Genomic DNA, 26676 nt, shown 5'->3' on the forward strand with positions numbered 1-26676 from the left:
GGGTTCTGCTCAATGGGGCCCACGCGTTGCGTCGCACTCCCCTCCCCTCTTCGCTCCTCCCCTCCCCCCCACCCCACCCTCAACCCCTCCCCCGCCTGCCCCTCCCCCCTCCCCCTCTCCCTTTCCCTCTCCCTCTCCCTCTCCCCTCATCTCCCCCCCCTCTCCTCCCTCCCCCACCCTCACCCCAGGCTCACAGCCGCGCCCGCGCCCGCCCCCGCCCGGACAGCGTCCCCCGCCATCACAGCGGAGACGTCGCCTCCGGCGGGCTGAGAGCTTCGCGGTACGGAGGCCTCACCGCACGGAGAGGGCCGGAGAAGGCCGGACCGGGCGTGGGGACAAGCGAAAACCCCGCTCAAACACCGCCACCGCAGCGCGCCCCTTGCCGCAAGATGGCGGCCGGCACGAGAAGTGCGCAGGCGCGGAGCGGAGAGGCGTTGAGGTCGTGACGTCAAATCCGGTTGAGCCGTGACGCCGCGAAGGCGGCCCCGCCTCTCCCAGCGCGGGACTTGTGGGTGTGGGAGCTTCTAGTTCCACATACGTGAGGCCACGTTACTGCCTGTGGAACAGAGTGAGGCCCTGGAGTGGCACATCTGCTCCATGAAGCTGCTGCACCTTGGGCACCAGCTTATCTTGTTCGCCCTAGTCAGCAGTGTTGCAGGAAGACCTGCACTCGATGATTGCACCATCAGAGGCAGTTGGAGATGAGGCAGGTGCCAAAGGACTCGAGGACTCAAGTGATGGCCCTGTAGGAAAAGCCCTCTGGCAGATAAAAGAGCACCCGTTTCCAAAGAAACAAAGTGCATTGTGCTGACAAGCTGGGCTGAAGAGCTCAAAGACCCTGCCTCTGACACTAGGGCTGGTGTATTGCGGATGGAGAGGGAAAATGGGCTCAGGGATACTGAGGGAGGTGTGCTGTTCCATAGGAGGACAGAGTGACAGATATACGTCAGGGAGAGCCAGCTGCTCCCCCTGGAGCTTATTCTCTTCCCTAGGCATGCCATGGGGGCAGCCTGTGGCTCTCAGTGACTCATCTGGAGGTACCGCAGCACCACTCAGACCACAGCCAAGCTCCACATCACCTTGTTGCCCAGACAGCTCTGAGGTCCCATAATGCCAGCAATAGGCTGGCATCCCCTTCTACAGGCACACATGTTCTATGTGGTAAATGGCCACTCTTTTGGCTAGCTTTCACCTGTGATCCAGGATTCAGATTTGCCTGGTCTGTGGGGATGGAGAAGTGAGACACAGCATTATAGGATGCCATCCATTGCCCTTGCAGGATAGGCTGCCCCCAGGCCCTCCTTTGGGCTGGCCATAAAGTGTAGACAAAGAATTTAGTAGTCCTGTTGATTCTGAAGTAGCTTAAAATCACTCTCACTTACCTGAGTAACATCTGTTCTCTTCCTGGACTATCCTTTTACTCTCCTATAGACAGAGATTTGCATTTGCTCACTCTGCTTTCCTGTATGGACAAGAGCTGTGCTCATTTCACCTAAGATGAAATGCCTGCATTACTACTGGGTGCAGGACCAGATGGGTACTGTCAGCTGACCAATGCTGAAGCATGTAGCTGGAAGGAGCTTCCAGCCTAGCTTGTATGACACATACATCACCCCTCCAGTGTCATAGTTCCTAAACCATCCTGCGTGGCTTTTGTTTATGAGCTGTAGGCTTCACAAAGGCATGAGCTCACATTCAGAAACTGTCTTCTGTATCAGGACAAATTCCATGCTCCAGCAAGAGCAGGCAGGGGGCAGCAAACTCCTCTTTCTGAATTAAGAAAGGACTGTCTGGGGCTCAGACTCACCTTCACCATTCTGGGCAGCATAGTCCGGATGAGACCAGGGTCACTTGCTCCTCCCAGTCTCCCGAGAGTTCCAATTCTCACTGCTGTCGAAAGACAGGACACCAGCAACCACCCCAGAAAGGGGCACGCAGGTGACTGTTTCCAGTTCATGCTAGGTATAACACTCCCTTACAAGGTATCGGCCATGGGCAGTACATGCATCTGCCTTCCTGAGCTTAACATCATTCTGTACCACTGACACATTCAACAGAGGAAGAGACAAGCCAGGTAGTGTTTTAGGGCTTTACTATGATCCACAGTAAGAGCAAGAAGGGATTTTTGAAGGAAAACACTGAAATGCAAGATAACACGTTAATAACAGTGGCATATTAAAAGAAAACTATATGCAACAATGACATATTGACAGTGCAGCTTTGATTCAGGGCCACAAAGCCAGGTTGCCCCCAGGAGCCTGTGACATCATTTGCAGCATACTCATGCTGAGGAGAAAAATGCTGAGGCAAGAGGATGCAAGCAGTTCTTGCAGTCTCTTCTGAGCAACTCAAGGCTAACAAGGTCCTGGGACCTTGGCTCTTTGCCCTCCCAGCTCCACCATCACTCTGCCGTGGGTTTCACTTCACTGGCAGCTTCCAGCTGTGTTAGTATTTCATTCCACTGGACAAACTGCTTGGAGAGAAGCAGAGTCTGGATGTTCCTGTTAAGGAAAAAGGAGTGAAAACTTCAAGGAGGAAACAAAGGTTGGAGCATAGCGAGAACACAGCTGCCAGCCTGACAGCACTGTTGCAAAACCAATTCCTTGGGAGAGAAAAAGGCATAGGGAACCTGGGCGTACACAGCTTACACAGACTCAAACCAACTACACACCAATGGGCATCCAGGAACCACTTCTAAACACTGCATAGTTCTGCAACTTAAAGGTCTTCGGAAAAGAGCAGAGCTCTCCAACCACTGCAGTTCAAGATATGTTTCAGCACTGGGATCACCTGCACACAGGATGAGATGCTGCAAGGCTCTGGCAGGTCACAGGCATATCCAACAGATGTGCCAACTCCTTTGTGCCAAGCCACACTGTGAGAAGATCCAGCACAGAAGCTTTGGCTCACAGGTGATATCCTGCCGTTCCTGTCTCAGATGGACAGCTGTGGCTCTTAGCAGTACAAAATGACTCTGCTCCTGAAGTTAGTATGATGAAAACACAAGCATCACTACACCAGATAAGGCTGGAGATTGCCTGTTTCCAACTACATCTGACAGGACAAGGTGGCCCAAGAGGCAGGTGTGCAGTTCAGTTTTATCAAGTCCAAGGCACCAGCTAAAAGGATACAGTCTTGTTGTAGTTTTCCAAAAGCATCTTCACTTCATCAGTAAACTGCTCACACTGCTCCTGCAAAAAACAGTGCCTCAATCAGTAAGCAGTAAATAAGTTTAAGTACATCTATAATTCCAGGCAAGACAGAGGGAACCTTGATCAAGGCCAGTACTGAGTTTAGAACTCAGGCCCTGGCTATGACCACACACAGTGTCTGTAAGAGTTTCAGTAGTTGAAAGAAAGTTATGAAGAAAGACCCATGCTCATACAGTATGACAGCAACTATGCTAATACTGGTGTATGTTTTTTTTTCCCCAGCACACATACTATGCTTGCCTCAGAATGAAAATTCACAGCAAAACACAAGAAAGGGGCATGCATTAAGTGCTGCCCAGGCTGCATCTTTCCCACCTCATGGGGTACTCAAATAGGGAAGGAAAGAGACAAGGTGACAGCACTCACCGTCTACCAGAGACTGCGACACTGAAGAAGTGCAACATTTCAGTGATCCAGTGAAAAGGAGAACAGCAGCTTGTTAAACACACTGCTGCTTATTTTGAGAGGTTTACTGTAGAGTAAAAAAGCTTTCCCATTTCAAACTCAATTGTTAGAAATCCTAGATACCTCCCCCCAAAGTGCTTAAACTTCCTTAAAACTGCAGCAAGAATATCCTGGACAAGATAAAAAAAACAACAACAAAAAAGTGGTATCAATTAGAAATTCAAACAACTGAAACTGCAGATACAAGGGAGTCAGTACAACCACTAACCAATGGTTCCTTCTTCTGGCTACTCAAGACTGTCATGAACATTCACACACTACCTGTTGCTGTATCTGGATTTGAGAGAGTCGCTGTAGTTTGGCTGCATGGTCAGGTACCGCTGAAAGCACAAAAATCCATTCTGTTTGTTTTATAGGATCCATCATATAGGATTAGTTATTAAAAACAGAAAACAAAATAAAACAATCAAAACAAAACCCCAACAACCAAAAAGACAAAAAAACCCTCATTATTTCTTCAAGGACAAATCACAGCAAAATTCTGCTCAATGAATTCAAGTGCTCCACACCACAAACATATTTTTTACACACACAAAAAAAAAACCAACAAACAAAAACACACACAGCTACACTGCACATCAAATAGCAAGTTTATTTGCTAACTACTTGAGTTAGGGTGAGTTAGCAGGTGCTTGCATGGAGGGAGTAAACAATTAGGTGGACGCTGTAATAAACATTAAGAGAAGCATCTCTGCCTACACAAGAAACAGTGATGTTCTGGATATAAAACAGCTCATAAGCAGAACCCAGGAGGGGCACCAGAGCATGGCGATAGTACACAGTGCTTAGTCATAGTTTTGCAGCCTCTTTGCCAAGCCACTGCCTCTAACATCTTTACTAATCTACACCATCACCCCACTGACCCCTTGCTGCAGGGGGCACATTCCCACCCCAGGTGTGCTGGGTCACAGCTAAGACATTCATCAGTGCTCTCTTCTTGAGCACTGCACACTTCTTCGCAGAAATCAGACATGGAACATAAGAGCAGTGTGAGGGAGTAACAGACATATCACTGTGTCTGTATCAGCTTTACTCACATTAAGTTGAGGAGAGAACAGCTAAGCACACATGACTGAGGCTCACCAAAAATAAATAAATAAAGAAACAAACAGACAGCACAGGCAATAGCTTGGAGGATAGCAGCTGCTGTTCAGACACCTGGAGAAGAATCAGCGTACCTTGGATACTGGCACTGTCTAAGATGGGCTCAAGGTTCTTCACCTGCTCCAGGAGGGATACTCGAGAAGGAAGAGCCTGCTCCTCTGATCAGGGAAGGATAAGAAAGAATATTAGGAAATACAAGACAGTGCTTTGGCTGTGGGTTAGTGGTATGAATCTGTTTTCTGAACGATTTGCACCCAACACACCAGAGAACAGCTTGGCAAATACAGAAAACAAAACAAAACTCATAGCTGAAGCTAAAGGCATGAACGTCTATGACTATAGACTTAGAAGTTACCAAGTTATAGGGGCTCTTAAACAGGTCAGTTGCAGCCCCCACCTCAATACAGGAGTACACCTGTATTCCAGCTTTTTTTTTTTTTTTCCAGTTACCTACCTATACAAAAAAAGAGCTTGTTTATGAGTTCATTTAGGCTTTTGTGATGCTCATGACTGCATTCTCATTCACAGAAATTTAAGTCAGAAGTATCTACACACTAATTCATTCACAAAACAAGGCTAAGACAAACTCTTCTTTCCCTGCAAGTTACTTGTTTTTCTTTTAAGCCTTGTGTTAATTTATGGTTAGAGTGATTTATAGACAGAAGATCAGAAGAGAGGAAATGACAGCATGGACATGCACAGGGGAGCACAATGGGTGACAGATATCCCCACACAAATCACATTTTAGGTAGCTCTAAAGAGGTTTGCTTTTCCAGATCTTTCTAACTAAAGAAAATAACTGATCCCAATCCACCTTATGCAAAAGACAGCTTCTGCAGTGCTGAAAATGTTGAGATTCATTTTAAGCCATACCTGCCAAGATGAACTGCAGCTTCACAGTATCTGGAACAGCCATTCTGTCAATGTACTGAGGGTCTAGGTACTTTATTACATCTTCAACTAAAGCAAAAAATAGGTTTGAAGACGAAAAGTAAGAAAGATATTATCATTTTTACAAGTAGAATTCCCCATTGCACTACATCACACAAGGTTGCTTTGTAAATACCATACGTTTGGGGTTATTTTGATTCAGATTCACAAATTTTTGCAGCACATGAAAACAGGTGACTTTGGAAAACTGTGACCAAGAACTTATAAATGACTAGAGCCTAATAAATGCTTTGTTACAGACATCTCCATGTCTTGCTTTTTGTTTGGCTAACAATACCAATTAAATCTGTTTCTTCCCACCTTTGATACAAAACCAGAGAACTCCCCCTCAACCTGACCCTAGAATTATTTACAAGTACACTGTTAACTGTTTTCACATGTAACACTCATCACAGCCTTGGACCACACTAGCCTTCCCAATGCTGCTCCCAGGGTGCCAGGCCACAAGTCTTGGCCATGAGGAAGCTCTGTGGGTCAAAGCACAGCTCTGTGCACACAGCTGGTGCTCCATGACTTAGAGAAGGTTCCACAGACATGATCAGCAGTGCTAGGATGACATCTCTAGCACTCCCACCACACACAAAAAGGAGAGATGGTCCAGTGTGTGTAGTTGCTATCAACCCACAAGAAGCATTTTCAGGAGCTCAGACCCTAGAAGTCCTCCAGACACGTGTTCTGGGCACAGCTACATAAAGTAAAGAGCAGGTTGGAGCAGCCTTTTCCACACTCCCAGCAGCTCAGTGGAAAAATCACATTACATAGCAAATTCAAGTGACATATTGCAAGTTTAAATCCAAACCAGGCTTTCAAGTTTGGGGCATGCATGAATAGATAACAAAAAGAACTTATTCCATAAAATAAGAAACATAACATAAGAAACTATCAGTCTATGAAACACCATTATAATTCTGGTGGTGTTAGAATCCCAACATCCAAAAATTAATCATAGAATTATTAAGGTTGGAAAGTCCATTAACGTCATCTAGTTCAACTGTCAATACGTAACCGGCATGGCTACTAACCCATGTCCCTCACTGCCACATCTCCACATCTCTCTTGATCACCTCCAGGAACAGTTGAGTGATCTCACCATTTTCTTGGGCAGCCTGTTCCTTGACCTTACTACTCTTCCACAGAAGTTTTTCCCAACATCTAACCTAAACCTTCCCAGCCCAACTTGAGGCCATTCTCTCTCATTCTATTGCTGATCACCTGGGAGAAGACACCTATCCCTATCTTCCTTCAATCTCCTTCTAAGGAGCTTTAGAGAGTGATAAGGTCTCCCCTGAACCTTCTCTTCTTCTGACGGAATAATCCCAGCTCCTTCATTTGATCCTCATAAGAACTGCGTTCCAGAACTTTCACAGCTTTGTTGCCCTCCCCTGGACGTGCTTCAGTGCCTCAACGTCTTTCTTGTAGTGAGGGGCCCAAAACTGAACACAGTACTCAAGGTGTGGCCTCACCAGCACTGAGTACAGTTCTGCTGAGTACACTGTTTCTGATACAAGTAAGGATGCCACTGGCCCTCTTAACCACCTGGGCCCGCTGCTAGCTCCTGTTGAGCCAGCTGTCAACTATCATCCATAGATCCTTTTCCACCAGGCAGCTTTCCAACCATTCTCCCACAAAGCCTGTAGTGCTGCAAGGGGTTGTTCTAAGTGAAGTGCGGAGCCTGGCACTTGGCCTTGTTGAACTTCATCCCATTGGCTGCAGCCCAGCTACCCAGCTTGTCCATATCACTCCGCAAAGCCTTCCTATGCTCAAGCAGATCAACACTTCCCCCCACCTTGGTGTCATCTGCAAACTTAACAGTGTACACTCAATCCCCACCCCACAGCATCAATAAAGATAATAAACCAGATCAGCACCAATCTTAACTCCTGGGGAACACTACTCATAACTGATCATCAGCTAAATTTAACTCCATTCACAACCATTTTCTGGGCCCAGCTAGCCAGCCACATTTTTACACAGACAAAGGTATACCTGTTCAAGCCATGGGCTGTCAGCTTCTGTAGCAGAATACTGTGAGAAGCACTGCCAAAGGCTTTGCTAAAGTCTGAGCAGACTACCCCCATAGCCTCACCTACCTAGCAGGTCACTGGGTCATAGAAGATCAGGTTAGTCAAGCACGTCCTGCTTTTCGTGAACTCACATTGGCTAGGCCTAATCTCTTGGTTATCTCACATGTTTTATAATCACACTCAAAGACAATCTACTCCATAACTTTCCTCGATACTGAGTCAGTCTGATAGACATTTTCCCAGATGCTCTTTTTGATTCTTCTTGTCGATAGGTGCCACAAGTCTCCAGTGCTGTACAGATCCAAAAACATTTCAGTTTCTCACGCTATCTTGCCTGTCAGGGGCGCTGGCAGGACACAAGTTGTTGGGAGTAAATAGAACCAGAACAGCTGGCCTTATTAATACCAGCTTTGAGTTCCAGAGGTATGAAACGCTACTTAACATAGTCAGCCATCACACCACCTCTCCTTCCTATTCTATCTCTTCTAAAGAGCTTACAGCTCTCCACTGCAGCACTCCAGTTGTAAAAGTGATCATACCACATTTCAGTGACAGCAACCATGTCATAGTTCTCCTGTTACACAGTGGCTTCTAGTTCCTGCTTCTTGCACATGCTGCATGCACTGATATGGACGCATTTCAGCTGCAGTACTGCTCTCAGCCCTAGCTTTGACATTTTGCACCAGGCTCATCTCTAGTGAGCTGGCTTTCATTCCCTCACCCTAAGTGGCAAAACAGAACTCCGAAGGAGTCCGCTGAACCCCAAGGTGGGGATGCAGGCTCACAGCACACACCAGCCTCCCTTGCCACAGCTACCTTCCCACACCGACCCCGGCACGGCAGCCCACTCACTTTTCTTAAACAGTATCTTGATTCTCTCCCTCTTGCCGGCGATGTTGCTCAGAGCCACCTGCACCTTGACGAGCTCTTCGGCCACCTGCGGAGGAAACGGACCCGTCAACTGCCAGCGGGCCGCGAGGCCCAGGGACAGGGGCGGGCTGCAGCGAGGCCTCTGGAGGAAAACCCCCACCAGGCGTCTGGAGGGCGTGAGAACAGAACCCCAACCTTTGGCGACTCGCTGGCACCGACGCCCATGCGCTGCTCCAACTCCTCCAGCCGCCAGTGTAGCTGCTGCAAAGCCGCCATCTCCGCCGCCATCTTTCCTTCGCGCCGGAAGCTGCTCAGCTCCACTTCCGGCCCGCCCCGCCCGGGTGACGCCCCGTTGCCATGGCGGCGCGTTGCTAGGGGAGGCCGTTTCCATGGCGACGGACATCCCCGGGCGGCATGAGGGCGCGGGAGGGAGGGATGCGGAGCTGCGCCGAGCCCCCCGGAGGCGGCGGGGCGGTCGATGCTGATTTGCACTGCAGAGAGAGGTGTGTGAGCTTCGCGGCATCCGGGCGGTCGATGAGCGCTTCATTCCGGCGAGAGGCACTCGGGTGTGTTAAAAGCAACAGAGCAATGGCGGGACCGGAGGATGCAGAGCCTTTGAAATCCAGAAGCTGCCTCGGGCTTTCCCCCAGGCCTGCATTCACCTTCCTCCCATCGACTACTGCCACGTGGTGAGGGGCTGATGAAGGCAGCAGCTGTCCCCAGCCCCACCTGCACTCTTGGCCATAGGAACCCTTTGAAGGGCCGAGATGGATCCATGGCAGCAGAGCCATCACAGCCAGAGGTTTCTCAGGCTGCAGATGGAGAGGTCTGGGAGACCCCAGAGCTTCTTTCTGTCCCTCTCCTGAGGAGTGCATGGGGCTGCTTTTGTACCTGGGAGATGTGGGGTGCTTAATGCCAGGCCTGGCCTTTAAAGCAAAGCCATCTGCTAATAGGAAGTACTTCATCAGCGTTGCTGGCAATGCTAGTGATGGCTGCAGTTTGAAAGTGCAGCTATGCCCTGAAAAAGCTCCGTCCTTCTACAGGTCTGCTCTGAAAGCAGTGTCTTCTATTCTATTCTGTTGACCTGCAATATCATAGGCTGCTGTTGATGGTATGACAGTAGAGGCTGAACCTTCCCAACAATATCCTGTTACATTTTGTTGCCATGTGACAGATGGCAGCAGAGACAGCAGTCTGACATAATGTTGTCTGACATGGGAGTGTGTATGAAGGAAGCGATGCCGAATTCCTTCCTGCAGAAACAACTGTGACATCCATTAATACTTGCTGAACATTTATGGAGAACAAACAGTAGATGTGAGGTGGTGGGGTGGTGCATTTCAGCAGTGGTAACAGTGTGTTGCCTCAACTACAAATTGTTATGAGTACAGCATGCAGGGCCCTGTTCAATGCTGGTGAAAATGCATAGCTAATAGTGGTGCCTATTTTGAAAAAAAAAAAACCAAACAAACCAAACAAACAGTGTTTTGTAGCTGAGAATTTGCTCTATTAAATAGTGTTATTGTGCTCTTTGTATCTGATGTAGTTTCCATGGAAATAAATAGGATGTATTGCTTTTGGAGAAACCTGCATGGATGTGTTTCTGGAGGGAGCTCTATTGGGCTGCCAGAAAGGTGCTACAGGATGGCTTAGGGATCCAGCAATATTTATAGCCCCTAAAATCTCTGTGCAGAAGCTGAGCAAAGTGCTTGGGTGGGGTGAGCAGGCTGAGACCCAGTGCTCTGCCTTTCTTCCTGAGGATCGATAGCTGGGCTGTGGAAGAAGCATCTTCAGAAGGGAAGAGCTGCACTTTGTTCCACAAAGGCAACAATTAGAAACTGCCTCGTTAGCAGAAGTGGCTGGGGGCTGCAGCAGAGGCTGGAGGCTGTGAACACCATGCTGGTGTGCATTTAGAGGGGAACAGCTCTACTGCAGCCTGTGCCCAGCAGGATGGCTGATGCCCACGAATGCCCAAGCCCCTGCACTGGATGGATGTAGATAACCCACACCTAAAAAGTGTGAAATTCAGGCTGGGGCTCACGCACTGGGGATCTGGGGTCAGAGGACAAGCCTGAAGCCACTGACTGCACACAGTTTTGCATGGTGCATGGTGAACCTCCTCCACTCCAACTCATAGAGGCTGCCAGAAGGGCTCTTTCCCCATCTCCATTCCCATCCCCACCCCCATCCCCATCTCCATGCCAATCCCTGTGGTGGCACAATTCCAACTGCCTCCATCCTGCTGCTGAAGCTGGATCCAGCACTCCTCCTGCTTGGCTGGATCGCCCCTGCACCCGTACACCTCCTCCCTCCTGCTCAATTATGTTCCCTGTGGGATGCGGGAAGCGGCATCGATCAGGGCTGGTTACTCAGGTGACAGCAGCTGTGTCCCCGAGCCCCCCAGGAAGCGTGACATTGCACATCACCCCCTGAGCTGCGTAACAAGGGAGGATGCTGGCCCACCTGTACCCTCCTGGCCCCCTGGGGCCTTGGCGCTCGATGTGCTATGGCCGGTGCTGCTCAGCAGTGACAAGGGACACAAGACCCCAATTAAGGCTGCATTGATCTCACTCCAGCCCCGCTTGGCAAGCTGTGCTGGGGTTACAGGAGTTCTGTCAGGGCTGATTTGCCTCACTCCCACACTGTGCTGACACCCACATCCCAGAACCCAGCAAAAACTCCCTGGGTGCCCTTGCACCCTGAGGCATATGCTGGAACATGGACACAGGCACACAGACACAGGCACACAGACCCATCCACTCACACACTCATGACCCTCGCACCTTCATACATAGCTATTGAACTCGATGATCATTACGAGTTCCTTCCAACTCGATATACTCAATGATTCTGAGCAGCCCTATGACCACTCTCACCCCGGGGGCAGCACTAGCGCAGCCCGTTGGCTCCCTTGCACGGCCCCCGTATCCCCTACCCATTTCCTCCCCACGAGCCCTGCTCCCACTCGGCCCCGCTCTGCAGCACCATGGCCAGCGCCAGAGGCATCCGGGGGCGTCCCAGTGCCTGGGGGGGGGGTATTCCAAGGGGTGTCCTCAGAAGATGACCCCACTGTCATCTTCAATCCAGGAGGGGCTGTCCTCGTGGGCACCAGGGACCTCGCCTCACGGGTGCTGGGGTGGTGTTGGGAACTCCTTACTGGAACCCTGTCTGGGAGATGGTGTCCCTATGGGTGCTGGAAGCCTGTGCGCAGGATTGCAATCTTAGGGGGTGCCTTTGTTCACGCTTTCCCCTGTGCATCCCATAACATACGTGCCCATGCGTGGACCTGTGCCTCCGGGCTGGCCCAGCAGTGCTGTCATCTCAGAGTGCAACCCTGAAGCAATCACCCAAGCAGCTTGTAACCATACCCCCACATGGCAGATCTCCCATCCATGGTTAGACTGTATGAGGCTTTGCAGCTCCCAGCCAGGCTGGATTTGTTGCCCATCCTACTCTGCACATGAGAAGGCACCAAGTTACACTTCAGAACCCAAGGAGTGAGAACAACCCTGGGGTGGAGGCAACAGCAACATGGGCTGCAAAGCCTTGGCCATCACAGATGACACCCCAGGGTGCCACAGGTGTACTGCATCCCAAATTGTCCCCATCCCAACTGCCGACGCTTGTGGTCCTCAGTGTCACCCGTGGCTCCAGCTTGGTTCAGTTCAGTTGCTTTAATAGACACACAGTCGCGCTGCCGTAGGGGGTGGCACAGGCAGCACCAAACCCCCACTGAGGTAGAGGCGAGCATTGCCTCGCACTCATTTTCATTGGCTCCCAAGGGTGTGGGTGGGTGCAGGAGCCACTCCCTCCCCCCTGCCCCAACGAGGTAGTTCAGGGCCCCCCACCTTCCTTCTCCCAGATGAGGACCCTGGCATCTGTGTCGTTGATGAGTGGCACTGCTGAGCCACCCTGCTCTGCCCCCCAGCAAGCCCCTCCCAGTGCATTACTCCCACCCTCTGGCATTAAGTCCCACCCACAGCCCCACCCCAATAGGCCCCAACCCCGTTCTCAGCTCGCCCCCCCCCACCAGTCCCACCAGTATCCCCAATTTGTGCCTCCCAACGCAACCCCCCCCCCCAAGCTGGGGGCTTGAGGTGTCCCCAGCGCTGGGTGCCACCGCCCTCGGGTGACCCCGGGGGTGTCACAGGGTGGGGCAGTGTAGGGGGAGTAAGGGGGAGAGCCGCAGCAATTGCTCTGAGTGTGCGTGGGGGAGGGGAAGGGGGGGGAGGTTTATGGTGTGTATGGGGAATGTGTAGAGGACACAGCGTGCACCAGGGGGGTGGACAGGAGTCAGTGTAGGGGATGTATGAGTGATACTGTGTGTGAGAGATGCAGGGTGTGCACTGCCAGCATACGTAAGGAGTACGGTGTGCAAAGAGATGTGTATAAGGAATGTGGTGTGCCAGACAGCATTACAATGCAGAGGGGACAGAGCACTGAGGTGTGCAGACAGGCTGCAGTGCGCACACTGAGGTATGTAGGGGCTGCAGTGAGTGCATCAAGGACACTACAGAGGACGTGAGGAGTGTACAGGGGATGCAAAGTGAGCATCAAGGTGTACGGTCTGTAGCAGCTGAGGTATATACAGGGGCTGCAGTGAGTGTATTGAGATAAGTATGGGGAAATGCAGTGACTGCATCAAGAGGATGCAGTCTATAGGGCACTGGGGTTCCAGGACAGCAGGAGCTGCATGGGGGTCACAGGAGGTACATGTTTTGGGGGACCACATGGGTGAGGGGTAGCTGCACACCTGTGGGTGAGGGATGAAAGGGCACCCATGGTTGCTTGCTGCACTACCACAGCCCCACACTGCAACAAGAGGCTCCCCAGGCCCTCATGGGCACATCCTTTCCCCACTGGGCACATCCTTGTCCCATGTTCAGGAGTGCAGCTTTTTGAAGAGCACTGCCCCTAAGGCGTTGTGCCAGTGGGAGTGTGGCTGTGTGAAGAAGCTGGCAGCAGTGGGTTTCGGGTGGCTGCAGGGTTTGGCCCACTTTGGGTGCCCCCTCCACCAGGTGCCAGGGGGCCTGCAGGACGGCGGGCAAACAGGACACCTGCGGAGTGAAAGAAAAGAGGTTACAGGAAAGGAACAACACCTCAGGGGGCAGCAGCCCCACATCACTCTTAGTGCCACCCCTGTTCTCACATTCCCTTAAGCAGCTATCGAGGTGGCCAGGACCCTTGGGCTGGTGGCTGTGCACACTCACAAGTCCTGACCTTTGTGGCTTGTTAAGTATTCATGTGCTGAAGGAAAAGCTAACCTGCTTTAATTGGGGTGTCTCAGCATGGCAGGCTTGGGCAAAGTGACCTGCTTAGCCAGCATGGGAGCTGAACCATCACACAGGGAGGGTTCCTGTGCCCCATTGTGTGCTGTCAGTAAGACAGGTGCTTGAGCACCCTCTCCTAGGGACCTGCATCCTCTTCACCACCCCGACACTGTCCTCTCTTCACCCTTCCAGCAGGTGGCTTCAAATCCTAAATCCCATGGTGAGTATAACCACAAGCCTTTCAACACCTCTCAGACCAACTCTGTCCATCCATCTGTCCACCCCCCCTCTTTGGGCACTCATTGCCAGCCCCCTCAGGGTGACAGCTGCCAGCCTCACCACCCCCCTTCTCTTCCTGCTTCCTCTTTTCAGCCCTTGCCACTTTGTTACAATGGATTTTATAGTAAAGACATCAGATTGAAGGAAGGACTTGCTGGCCAGGCAGTGGCTATAAGTTATTGGATTTCCTGGCCGCAATTACACAGGCCAAGCGGCCCTTCTATTTACCTGTGTAGACAACTCCATTTATTTCTATTGACATGTTGATACTGCTAATGCCGTTGGTGGACAGGTTCAATGCGGTCTCCTGTCTGTCATCTGGGGAAAGGAAATACCAATATAAGCACGAAGAGAAACAGAAGCTGGATGGAGCAGAAGGGCTCCGTTCTGCCTGGGGAATCTTGCCCTGCCCTGGTGTCCCCAGTGTCCAGGGGATGGGGTGACCATGCTGGGAGCTGCAGTGCTACCTCGGTTGGAGACTTTGATGTTCATGGGGAACTGGGAGGCTACAGCCAGGAGGTTGTGCTGCAGGGCGTGCTGCATCAGCCGCTGCTGCTCCTCCACCGTCAGGGCCACCTTCTTCTCCGGGGGCTCACCGGTCTCCAGCTTGTCCCGCAGCTGCTCCAGCACTGCTGCCTGCGAGGCTGCAGCCACTTGGGCTGCTGTGAGGTGATGGTTGGATAGCCCCACTGGAATGGCAATGCGCCCAGACACTGTGCCATCCTCTGCAACAACATGAAGAGGTCAGCTGGACTGCTCCACTCCACCCCATCGCAGCACCAACACTACAGGGTAGGATGGGCACTGAGATGGAGAAAATCCTCAGAGGTGGAGATGCACTCTTCACCTACCTTTCTTCACACTGTGCACTTGGCTGATCTGTCCACAGCCATGGGTAGAGATGCTGAGGGCTGGCAAGGGCATTTTGGGGGAGCCCAGCAGGGTTGGGGTGCCAGCGGGAGAGTAGTTGAAGAGTGCGGTGCCAAATGTCTGCCTCCGCCCCTCCCGCCGGTTGCTGTCGATGGCAGCCTGAAGTTCCCCTGGTGAGCTGAGAGCCCGCTTCTCACATTCATAAGGGTACAGATACTTCATGTATCTGTGGGGAACAGAGCTGGCATCAGCTTTCTGCTGAGCAGTGCCAAGCAGGGATGGAGCCCTCCTTCCCCTATGGGACACCCCATGCTCTCACTGTGTGCGGAGGGTGAAGGCAGCACTGGTGATGGAGGTAGGTAGGTTGAGGCCCTTGGTGATCTCGCGCCAGATCTTCTTGTTGATGACCTCTACCAGGCCACCCTTGTCTGTCACCAGCCGGTACAGCGTGTAGAGGTCCAGCACCTGCTTGGCCATGATGGGGATGCGGTTCACAGGTGTCCCTACCAGTGAGCACAGAGGGAGAGAAAAAGAAAGGAGACATGAGATGAGCCTACATCCACCTGCTTGGGGACACTGCCCCCATGGGTACCAGCTCTCAGCACAGCAGCTCCTCCAGAGCCTCTTACAACAGTCTCCCTGCAAAACTCCTGCAGCTTCCTGTAGAGCATCTGCAAATTCCTCAGAGCATTCTAAAAGGCATCATTCTGACACTGAGCCTTGGAGCATGAGTACCACGGGTCTCTGCTCCCCATCAGGACTCAGGTCCAGGGCTCTGCAAGCCCAACACAGATCAGCATGGTCCCCAAAGCCATTAGGTCTGGCTACAAACAACTCCCTACTTTTCCCAGCCCCATCGTGTACGGGGGCAGTCACCATAGCAGTGACTCGAGACAGAGGAGGGATGAGCATCCTGTTCTGCCCCATCCCGTCCCATCTCATCTCATAATTATTCCCTGGCAGGCTGTGGGCAGTATTGGAAAGCCATCCATTCTGCTGGGGAGGCTGTCACGGCCTCGCTTTGCCCCTCAAACGAAACCGTCACTCACCGCCATCCTCCAGCATCCCTAATTTATGGCCTCGATATTGGCTTGGCTCCTTCGCATAAGCCTGAAAAATGAGCTCTTTTTATTCCTTTACTGAGTTCATTTAACTTTTTTTTTTCTTTTTCTTTTTCCCTTTGTGTTATTTTCCAGGTTGGGAAGGGGTAGTTTTTACTCTGGGAAAAAGGCAAAGACTGACTTGATATCTACCCATGGTTCTTCATCAGCCCTATCCAGCACAGCCCCGCTAACTGAGCCAGGGGCTCCCCATCTCCCCAGAAGCTATGAATGCATTTGTGGGGTCTCAGAATCTGATCAATGACCTCTAGACTTCTCTCCCCCCTCCCTGGCTAATGAAAGCAGATACCATTAATCTCAGAGCTGCGCAGCTCTGACAGCCAGTGCCCATCCCACTGACAAAGGGACCTGTCTGTGTCCCCGCAGAGTGATGGCCCTGGTTCTGGCTGGAGTGCATGGCTCAAAAGCCTGAAGAGGTGGTAGGGCCATTGTGCTTCTGCAATTAGTTCCTAGATTGATTAATGGTGCTCTGTTATCAGCAGGGCTCTCTCTCTGGGAGGGGGCAAATGCAGGGGATAAGCAGCAAACCTCCTGGGGATCACCATCCCTTCCCAAGCCACTGCCACCCTGAGGATGTCTATCCTGTCTGGACACCCCTGGGTACCCATGAGATGTGAGTACTCACCACCTGGACCCCAGGACACCAAGCACCCCTCAGGGTCACACTGAGATCCCCTCCTCCTTGGGGAAAGGAGTGAAACAGGGGAGCATCAGGCTCCCTCCCTCCTCCTTGCACCACCAGGCACTCACTTAATTAGCCCCGGCCCCAATAGCAAGGGAGTTAATTAGCTCTGGAGAGAGAGATAATGAAGCCTCTGAGTGGCCCATGAATCTTCTGGCTGAGGGATGCTGGGGGGTGGAGAGGCAGAGGGGACAGTGCCAGTGCTCCCCCAGCTCCCTCCAGCCTGTCCCACAGGCGAGGTCACCCAGTGCCCACGAGGCAGCATGTAGACCTCCCTCTGCTTTTAGCCCCACGGCCCTGAAAAGAGTTTGTAAAGACTCAGCCCTACCAGGAGTCAGGTGGTGCTGCCCCACAGGTAAGCACCCACACTTCCTGATGATCCCTAAGGCAGATCTGGGGCTGATTGTCCCTCTCTGCCCTGCACACGATTGCCTCCAGGCCGTCCCTCCCCCCTCCCCCCCCCCCCAAAACCTTTCCCCCGTTAATTAGCTCGGCATTAACCTCTGCCTGGGGTTTACTGGCTATTGAGCAGCATGTTCATTAATCCACACACTGGCAAAAGGCTCTAATTAATACAGCCAGCCGCACGCCCGCGTTCGGCAACTTTTAATTGTTGCGGACCTGGATGGTGAGGGCGAAGGTTAAAGCATTTATCGAATCCCCGGGAGCTGGCTCGTCCCTGTGCCGATAGCAAAGATTTCCGATGGGCTGGGTGGGCTGCAGGGCTTTAACCCCTGGGCACCCGGTGCTGTTCCCACAGCCCTGGGGCAGTATTCATGCACAGCCGTGACAACCCATAAATGCTAATGGGCACTGCTAACAGGCCTTGCTAGAGGGCATCTCTGCTGGGCATCACCAATGGGCACTGCTGGTGGGCATCCCTGTTGTCCATCACTAATGGCTATACTTGTATATATACAAGAGCACTACTAATTGGCACCACTGCTGCACACTCCTGCTGGCTGTTGCTGGGCATCAGCAATGGGCATCATCACTAGCCCTAACCTGTGGGTTCCAGAGGAGCCCTTGTGGCTGACAGCACCCCAAGATGGGTTGTCCACTTTGGATATGGGAACAAATCTGTGGGTTTGTGCATGTGTAAATGTGCACGTATAGGATGTGGTGTGCAAATGTAAAGGTGTGCATCAGGAGAGATGCAGGGTGGGCTGTGAGAGACGAGCTCGTGTGACAGTGACACATGTGACACTGTATGTGCTCAGCTAGCCCCAGGGGCTTGAAGAGACCTGCAGCAGCTCAGTGCACGAGTGCCACACACCATGAGCCCCCCTTAGCCAGTGCACCCACCCGAGCCACCCACCTTTACCTCTCTTCTGCATGAAGCTGAAGAGGTCATCCAGGAACTCCTTGCGCTTCGGATCCTCATCCAGTTCATAGAGCTGAGGACAGGGGAGAGAGGCATCAGTGCTGCCAGCACCAGGCAGCAGTCAGTATGAAGGATGGAAACTCTGATGGCATCACCTGTTCCCTGCACCAGCCCATGCCCAGGACTGCTGTGGGCTCCTGAACATCAACACCATCACCCTGTTCCCTCCTTGCCTCGGTTTCCCCACCTCAGAGTGCAGCAGGGCAGGATGCACCCATGCCGTGCAGCTCGCCTGATTCCAGCACAGCGCTTCGGTGACCATGACAAATTGGAGCCCGCCAGATCGATGGCCCAGCAGTAAAAGTCAGAGCACATGAAGGAAAAATTAGCACCAATCGAAGGCGCTATAGACACCAATTCCTCCCTGTGAGCCCGGCAAGAATTTAAAGCCATTGAAAAGAAACAAAACTCAGCAGTCCAGAATGGATTTCCAAAACATATACAAAGAAATGCAAGCTGGAAAACAAAGTCAGGCACAAAATAGAGTCGTTTAAAAAACAATTGTGTAGGGAAAGGCTGTTAAAAACCAATAGAAAGGGAGCCCCCCCCACCTCCACACAACACATAATTCACAGGCAGATAAAGAAAGTGGGGCTGTGCAGATGTGTCGGCAGCAGGAATGCAGAGATCTGCAGACCTGGGGACAGGGGGGCACAAGGACACAGAGATGAAAGGACATGGGGACAGGGAGGTGTGGTTGTGAAGAGATGGGGATGTGAGGAGAAGGGGATGCAGGGACATGAGGACATGGGGATTCAGAGATGTGTAAAGGTGAGATCATGGAACAAGGGTATGCTCTGACACCCCACAGAGCCCCAAGGGCTCTTGTTTCCCTGCCTGGCTGCCTGCCTGCCCACTCTTTCCATCCCTCCCAGCATGGGAAATAAAGACTAATCCCCCACACTGACCGCTGCTGCCAGTCCTGGGCAAAGCCACATCCTTCCTGGGGGTCACCCAGCATGGGTATTGGCACCCCTGCTGCCTCATCCATCTTCGCTCCCACAGCTCCCAAACAGGTGCTACCTCTCTGCATCAGGATCTGTGCTCCACCATTTATTAACCCCTCACCTTTCATCTATTGTACAAAGACATGTTATATCAGGCTGGGAGCAAAGGTCGGCTTTTCAGTGGAGCACAGGAGATACAGTGGGCATCCCACATAGGGGATGCTCAGGCTGGAGAGGGGCTGGGCACTGTGTTCTCCCCTGCCTCTATAGGGACAGCCATTGGAGTGACAGATCACAGCCCCACACAAGCACAGACAACCTTGCACAGGTACGCACAACCCACACGGGTGTGCACAGCCCTGTACTTGTATGCAAAAACATCACAAGTCTCCACCTGGGAATATACAATACCATATGGGCATATACAACCCCAAATAGGAACGCACAACCCTATACGGGTGCAACTACTCCCTATCAGCAGGCATAAGCCTGCACACCACATGCACAGCCCTGCACAGCATGCACCCCAGATGAGCGCACACATTCCTAAAGGGGATGTACTCCCCCACATGGGAACATGGACCCCTGAGTAGGGACACTCCCCGCACACATGTCCAGCAGCTGTCAGCCTTACTCAGGGGGCAATTGTGCAACATGAGCAGCAGCTCCTGCTTGCAGTGACCTATGAGCAAGGACCCTTTTAATCGTGTTTGTATTGATATAATTAGTAACTCATTTAACGCCATCGATGTAACTATATTCCTCTATAAACACAAGTATTAAACTGTCAAGCCTGGGGATCGATATCCCGCTGGTGCACAGCTCTGTTCCGCACTACTGACTTCAGGACCCCATCTGTGAGGCTCTGGCCCCCCTTGCCCCCCAAAAAAAGCCTCACAGTCCCCAGCATCAGCCTAGCACAACTCTTGGGGTGTCCCTGTCCAGAACCCACTGCAGGTGCAGCTCCAGGCACCCTGCTCCCTGCTGGCACTCCATTACCATGACAACGTCCTTATTCCTTAAGGAATGGGGATAACAGGACTGCTCCAGGTTAAAGGGCAGCAGGTCGAACATGGCTTATTAAAGGGATGTGAATAGACCTCGTGCCTCCCCTGCCACCTCACCATGATTAAATAATACTGTTAGCACACTTGCTCACCCCGAAGGTGCCTCTCCCTGATCTGGGAAGTGTAGGGACAGAGCAGACTCTATAGTCCAGCCCATCCTGCAGATGAGGGTATCAGAGAGGTAGCAGAGCTCCTCCACCCCCACAGTACTGACAAGGGAAGCTCTTGCAGTGGGACTCCTGCTCAGCTGTGACCTCCCACTGGCTGCCAGGGCTCAGATCAGCCACTGGGATTTAATCCTCCTAATATGGGCTGCATCGATTCCAAACCCTGCTCGGCTTCCCCCCTGCCTCGCATCCCCCCAGCCCTCAGCCACTTAATATGCACAACATTGATTAGCCACCCTGCTAATTTCTCCATCTGCCCACTGCTCACACAGGGAACACGGAAGATGCTCTTTCTGCACCCACCCTCCATCCCAGCATGCTGCAGGTGGTCATTTGGGGATCTCAGTATCCTTTGGGAACCACAAAGCCCTTTGGAGCATCACTACACTTCAGTCTCACTCCACAGCCAGGAACCACACACCTGGTGCCCATTGTGTGCCAGTGGGGTGGTGGAGCCATCAGTGCCTCAGTTTATCCATGGGATACAAGCCAGGGACCCAGAGGTTCTGTGCCCCCCTTATGAAGTCCCCCCCCACCCCATCCCATTGCTGGGAGCAGCTCACTCCCCGCCAGGCACCATCCACCCCTGACCTTGCAGGCGCCTGGCCCCACGCCGTTAATAAGTTAATGGTTATGGGACGGCACTGCCTGGACGCTGGCTTAATCTGAAAGCACTACTGGCAGCTGGGGGGCTGTGTCCCAACCCTGCAGCCCCCACCAGGCCCATGCCGACCCCAGTGTCCATGCCTTCATCATCGTCCCACTAGCATGGCCAGACAACCCCTGCACTGGAGCTCCACAGCCTGCTCCAAGTGCCCCCCTTCAAACTATTCACCGTGCTTAATATTTAACGGGGCTTTACAGAGCAACAGGTTTAATCAGCGCTGATAGCACAGCAGATCCGGCAGGCCATTAAAACCCCCTCCCCGCCGCCACTGTTGGTCCTGGGGGAGCTGCCTGCTGCAAACATTAACCCAGCTCGGGGCAAGGTGAGGGATGTTTGCTCGTAGCACTGGCCTTGGGATGGCAGCCCCCAGCCCTGGGGGGGCAGGGGCTCATGGGATCCCTGGCCACCTCCCCAGCCCATTTAACAGGAGGGAAACTAAGGCACAGAGCACTAGAATGGCTCACAACTGGGGTTAGAGCTTTGAGTGTGGAGAAAACGTGATTGATGCATGATGCCACTGTGGCACTGTGCCCTGGGGGTTGTCCCTGGGGACTCTGGACACGGGATACTGCTGTACCTGCTGTAGGGAGCCTGCTTTAGGCAGGATTTGGTCTAGGTTATCTCTAGGAGTTCCTTCCAATCCCTACAACTCTGTGACATTGCAAGACAGAACAACCACAGCAGTGCCCCATGCCCCTGTGAACAGGGCTGAGCACACCCATGCCTCCCTCGGTGCTCTTAATCCATGCACATTCACCCCCAGTGCACACGCCACATGTTTGCACAGCCCCCTCCTGCTCACACACACTCTCTCTCTCTGCACACACACCCTGTGCACACTCACACACCTCTCATACACATTCTCCCTGTGTATATTCACACCCCCACTACTCTGCAGTTCCCAGTGTGCACTCACCCCACACACACCTGTACCTGTTCCCACAGCCCCACCAGCTGCACACCTGCGTAGGGTCAGACCCACCTCTCCAGGGCTGTATGCTCCCTCACTGCAGCAGCCCTGCTTCCACCATTAACCCAATTAATGGATTAGTAGAAGTTAAAGCTGGTGAGGGGGTGCATCCCGCGAACCCACCACTCTCATCAGATTGCTGTGCACAGAGCAGAGGCAGAGACCGGCAGGGTCACACAGGGTCCTGTCAGCCCCGCTTCAGCCTTTTCTCCTCTCCCCGAGCCCAGGGACATAGCTATCCCCAGCTCCCCGAACACCTGTCCCCAGCTCCCGCGCTGCTGGCACCTTTCTTCTCACACCCTTGATTAGTTTTTACACCTCCTCCCCAGAGCCCCGACGTAAAGCCCCAGGGAGCTGGGGTCCGGGAGCTGGGGCTGCGGTGGCCAAAGGGCATCCCGGCACTCCCAGACCGCACCGGGACCGGGGTTGCATCCCCCCAAAGGTCCTCCATGGGATAGAAGAGGGGTTGAGCGCCGGCACTCAGCCTCGCTCACCTCGTAGCCCCTTCGCCGCAGGTGGTCCCGTCCCCATGTTTGTGGTTGGGAAACCGCCGTCAGCCGCGGTGAGGAGCGGTCTTTCTGCGCCCTTGTGCCGCGGTGTAACCAGAGAGCCCCTAATTTAGACCCAGAGCCCTGCGGGACTGCTCTGCACCTGGGTGGGATGGGATGGGGCAGGGCGAGAGCCCCGTCCTCGCAGGAGTCTCCGCAACCATCCCAGGCAGCGGGGAGAGCTCCGGGGACCTTGGTCCGTGCTTCGCTACCGAGAGGACACGAACGACTGAGGGGATGATGCAGGGGGCAGGGCAAGGGGTCTGCCGACCCGCCGGTATCACAGCAACCCGTAGAGCAAAGGTCCCGCTGCGCCCTCGAACTGCGGGTGCCCCAAACCGATTCCCCTGCATGGGTTGCCCGAGCTAAGAGCTCGTTTTCCCCATTAACCCTCACAAATCTCCTCCTCTGCTCCTTCCTCCCGGCCCCGAACGGAGAACCTGTTCTCCAGGTCAGATACAGCCTCGGGGACACGTCCCCTCCCGGACAATGACAGAGGAGGTCTAATGATACCGCAGCCCCCGGGGCACCGCGCCCTGCCCCAAACCACTAAGTTCCTTTCCCCTCTTTCCCGTCTCATCCTATCTGAGCCACCCGTTGGCAATAGTCTCTTTGTTCCTAAGCACCCGGGGGCACAGGAGGTATGGGACGCCCTTCTATCTCCAGGGCTGGATAGGATAAGACAAGTCACCAGCTGGGAAACCCACAAGGGGCAGCGACTCATATCCTTAGGGTTGGGGAGGAAAAAGGGAAGAAGCCGGCGAGCAACCAGCTCCCACTCGGGAGTTACTATCACTCGATGTCCTCTGTGATCTGTCCCCCCGTATTTACACGGCGATTTGCAGCCTCTGTAACGAGGGGCAGGGCGCGGGGCCGAAGGAAGAGAGAAATGCCTGGGATGCTTTCTCTCTGCAAAGCCTCTCCGGGGCCGGGAGCGAGGGAGGAGCCGTGTCCCACCTCCCTCCTGACCCCGGGAACCGGACAGTCAGCCTTTTTCAGCGCAGCGGTCTGTAACGTAATACTTCCCCACCGAGTTATTCGACCTATGCAGCGCACCCACTCCAGAAGTGGCCCAGTGTGTGTACCGAGGACCAGAATCATAATGCACTGTGCAATATCTGAACAAAAGTCTGGTCCCTGCAGCCATTCTCATCCCCTCCTGGCTGAGGACGTCCCTAGTTCCCCAGGCACTGGACACAAGGAACGTCCACCCGTCCCCTCAAGCAGCACCATCATAAAAAGCCACACACCTTAGCACAGGGACATCTCAGCCTGCTCTGTCTCGTTGCGCACCACCCCTGCCACAAGCATCACCGCCACCACCCCAGTGAGTTCATGGGATGTACAAACCAGAGATAGAACTGTGCAACCTACACTCACATCCCTGCAGCAGTCTCATGCAAAGTGGGGCTAGCACAACCCAGTGGGAAGGGATCCATGCAAGTGGGCACAGTATTAAACATAGAGATCCTTTCTCCACTCTAGAGCCCCAGGGGCCCTATGACCTCCACAGGTCCTTGCAGAAACTGCCACAGGTGGGCACAGTGAGATGCCAGATTCTAGGCACCCTGCTGTCCCCCACACCACCCTCCCAATCCCGGGGGCAAAAGAGACTGGGGCTGTCCAAGCATAGTGGAGCTGGAGGAGAGTGCAGGGACCTGGGGGAAAGATAAAGGGGACACGAGGGAGACTAGGGACACCAGGGAGGGGTGGGATGGGTCTTCATGGTAGGGGGTAGAAGGAGGAGTCCATTTGGGATGCAACAAAGTGTAGGGTGGTGGGAAAGAGGGAATCCAAGAGGATATTTGTTCAGGCGAGGTAAGGTGCAGGAATGGGAGCTGTGGAACATTCATGCAGTGTCCATCTTGGGAGGGATGGTGATTCCAGACAGAGGTGCTGGGGTGCATTAGCTGCACTTGTCAGGGATGCAGTCTGGGGGCAGAGGAGAAGGACTCGAGGAAGGTTCCATTTAGGGTGACATGAAGATGATATTTGGGTGGCAATGGGAGATATGGGAAATGTCTCCTTGGGATACAGTCAGGATAGGGCTTGTGGGCAGCAGGACGGCAGGAGGTGAGCTCTGGGGATGGGGAGAAGATAAGCGATTCCTATTTGGGGAAGGCTGGAATCAGAATTAAGGGGCATGAGGAGATATCGGGGATCAGCCTGGGGCTGCTGGTGCTGGCACGGCAGACGCTTCCTACCTGCTTGAACTGCTCCTCGTAGGTCCACTCATGGTGCGGGGTGGGCGGCGGGTCGCAGGGCTCCCCTTCCTCCTCCTCCTCCTCATCCTCCTCTTCCTCTCCCTCCTCCCCCGCAGCGGCGGGCAGCGGGCGTGGGCCAGGGGTCGGGCGGCGGCGGGGTGCGGCGGGCGGCGGAGCGGGGCCGGGACCAGGAGCGGCTTCGACCGGCGGCCGTCGGGGTGCGCCGTCGGGGCCGCGGGCCAGGCGGGCCGCCTGCTGCCGCTGCAGGCTCTCCATCACCGCCGCCAGGCGCAGCCCCCCAGCCACCCCGGGCCCCCGCGGCGGGGCGGCCGGCTGCGGGCACAGGGCACGGCCTCAGCACCGCCACCGGAGGAGGAGAAAGAGGAGGAGGAAGAACCCCCACTCTCTTCTCCCCCACTCGACAGGGGACCCTGCCCCGAAGTTGCCCGCACCCGCTGTTGGGGCTGAGGGGGGAGGGGCGGCGTGGAGTGCACCTCATCCCCACCTCCCGGTACCCCTCGGGACGCATCCGAGAGAACACCCCCGTCCGCGTCTCGCCGTCCCAAAAAGATCCCGCTCCCACCGGGGAACCCCCATCCCGGTACCAACCCCCGCGGTCCTACGGGCAAGCCCCGTCCGCTTCCATCGGGGCGTTCCCACCCCGTTCCCCCGCGGCCCCGGAACCCCTCCGGCCCGTCCCGTCGCGGCGCGGCCCTCACCGGGGCGGCTCTGCCCGCCAGGCTGGGGTTCTCCACCATGCCGCCGGCTCCGAGCACCGCCCGGGGCTCGCCCCGCCGTCCCGGGGGCACGGCCGCTGCTCCGCCCGGCCCCGGCCCGCCGCTCACATGGCGCCGCGCCCGCCGATATTTCTTTTATTCCGCAGCAGATGAGGGTGGGTGGGATTTTTTTTTCCCCTTCTTTTCTTTCTTTCTCTCTTTCTTCTTTTTTTTTTTTTTTTCCCTTGCAACAAGTGGCAGGCAGGCAGCAACACCCCTCCCCGCTCCCATTTGCTAGCGCACGTCAAGGGAGGCAGCCGGGGAGGGCCGGCCCTGCGCAGCCCCAGGGGAGCACTGGGACCGGCCCGCGGAGTGCGCGGAGCCCGGGGCTGCGGGAGGGGCGAGGGTGTGTGCTTGTGTGTATGCTTGTATATGTGTGTTTGCGGGGGTCTGTGCACCTCTGTAGGAGTGTGCTCTGCGTACGTGTGTGTATGTGTGCAGAAGGTTTCTGCTTGCACGCACATGCATGTTGCTTTTCTGGAGGTCCGTGCATTTGTGCGCAGCAAGGATAGTGAGCACCTTGTGTGTGTGTGCGCGTGTGTGTGTATGCAGGGAAATGCGTGAGCGCCTGGTGAGGGAGTGCCCTGCCCTTGTGTATGTGTGCAGATGGACAACGTGTGTGTGTGTGTGTGTGTGTGTTACACTGCAAGCAGTGTGTGTGTGCTGTGTGTGCTCATGCAGGGTGGCAGCACGCAGGTACATGTGCACAGCATGGAAGGCGAGTGCTTTGTGTGTGTGAGTGTGCGGGGCAGTCTGTGCAGACGACACACACACTGTTTAAGGTGTCTACGGCGACAGAGTGCATGCATACGTGCTGCAAAGTTGTTCACATGCGCACACGCAGCATTGTTGGAGGAGCTGAACGCGTGTGCTTTGTGTGAGTGTGTGCGGTGCGTGTGTGTGTGTGTGTGTGCACGTTTGCACACCGCTGGGGACAGTGATGTGTTTACCTGGACGTGCTGGGGCTGGGTGTGTGCGGTCTGTGTGCTTATCTGTAGCAGTCCGTGTCGGGAGGGGTGGGCGTGTGCTCTGTGTGCACTGCTAGGTGTGTGCACACGTGTGTTGGAGGTGGGGTGGGGTGCACCCTGTCCCTGGGCG

The 26676-nt window shown here is 54.0% G+C and overlaps 2 protein-coding genes across 3 annotated transcripts; both read right to left on the reverse strand.

The window, feature by feature from the left end:
* Positions 1–2075: 2075 nt before the first annotated feature.
* On the reverse strand, positions 2076–8942 carry DCTN3 (dynactin subunit 3). Its single transcript, XM_065740025.1, has 7 exons — positions 8822–8942; positions 8609–8693; positions 5655–5741; positions 4856–4939; positions 3939–3997; positions 3132–3191; positions 2076–2491 (listed from the first exon to the last, which is right to left on the reverse strand). Exons 1-7 carry the CDS (start codon positions 8912–8914, stop codon positions 2402–2404), a joined length of 558 nt encoding a protein of 185 aa, XP_065596097.1. The 5' UTR covers positions 8915–8942; the 3' UTR covers positions 2076–2401.
* A 3914-nt stretch (positions 8943–12856) lies between these two features.
* Positions 12857–25821, reverse strand: ARID3C (AT-rich interaction domain 3C). 2 transcript variants are annotated; one of them, XM_065739722.1, is made up of 8 exons: positions 25522–25821; positions 24803–25135; positions 18173–18245; positions 15365–15548; positions 15027–15271; positions 14643–14900; positions 14404–14493; positions 12857–13683 (listed from the first exon to the last, which is right to left on the reverse strand). In XM_065739722.1, exons 1-8 carry the CDS (start codon positions 25558–25560, stop codon positions 13541–13543), a joined length of 1365 nt encoding a protein of 454 aa, XP_065595794.1. In that variant the 5' UTR covers positions 25561–25821; the 3' UTR covers positions 12857–13540. The 2 variants fall into 2 exon arrangements, with proteins under 2 accessions (XP_065595794.1, XP_065595793.1); XM_065739721.1 differs by having other exon boundaries at positions 18167–18245.
* Between the last annotated feature and the right edge of the window lie 855 nt (positions 25822–26676).

Source organism: Cyrtonyx montezumae, unplaced genomic scaffold (assembly GCF_038088225.1).
Source record: "Cyrtonyx montezumae isolate F1298 unplaced genomic scaffold, pur_monq_1.0 scaffold_25, whole genome shotgun sequence".
Taxonomy (NCBI): domain Eukaryota; kingdom Metazoa; phylum Chordata; class Aves; order Galliformes; family Odontophoridae; genus Cyrtonyx; species Cyrtonyx montezumae.

Bases quoted from the DNA above. Each gene is read 5' to 3' on its own strand.
- DCTN3 (XM_065740025.1), bottom strand. From the start codon at position 8,914: ATGGCGGCGGAGATGGCGGCTTTGCAGCAGCTACACTGGCGGCTGGAG. The intron at 8,694-8,821 runs GTTGGGGTTCTG...TTTCCTCCGCAG, and splicing joins GTGCCAGCGAGTCGCCAAAG to GTGGCCGAAGAGCTCGTCAA. The intron at 5,742-8,608 runs GTGAGTGGGCTG...TTTTTGCTTTAG, and splicing joins CAAGATACTGTTTAAGAAAA to TTGAAGATGTAATAAAGTAC.
- ARID3C (XM_065739721.1), bottom strand. From the start codon at position 25,560: ATGGTGGAGAACCCCAGCCTGGCGGGCAGAGCCGCCCCG. The intron at 15,272-15,364 runs GTGAGAGCATGG...TGTTCCCCACAG, and splicing joins GCCTTCACCCTCCGCACACA to ATACATGAAGTATCTGTACC. The intron at 14,901-15,026 runs GTAGGTGAAGAG...ATGTTGTTGCAG, and splicing joins AGTGCACAGTGTGAAGAAAG to AGGATGGCACAGTGTCTGGG.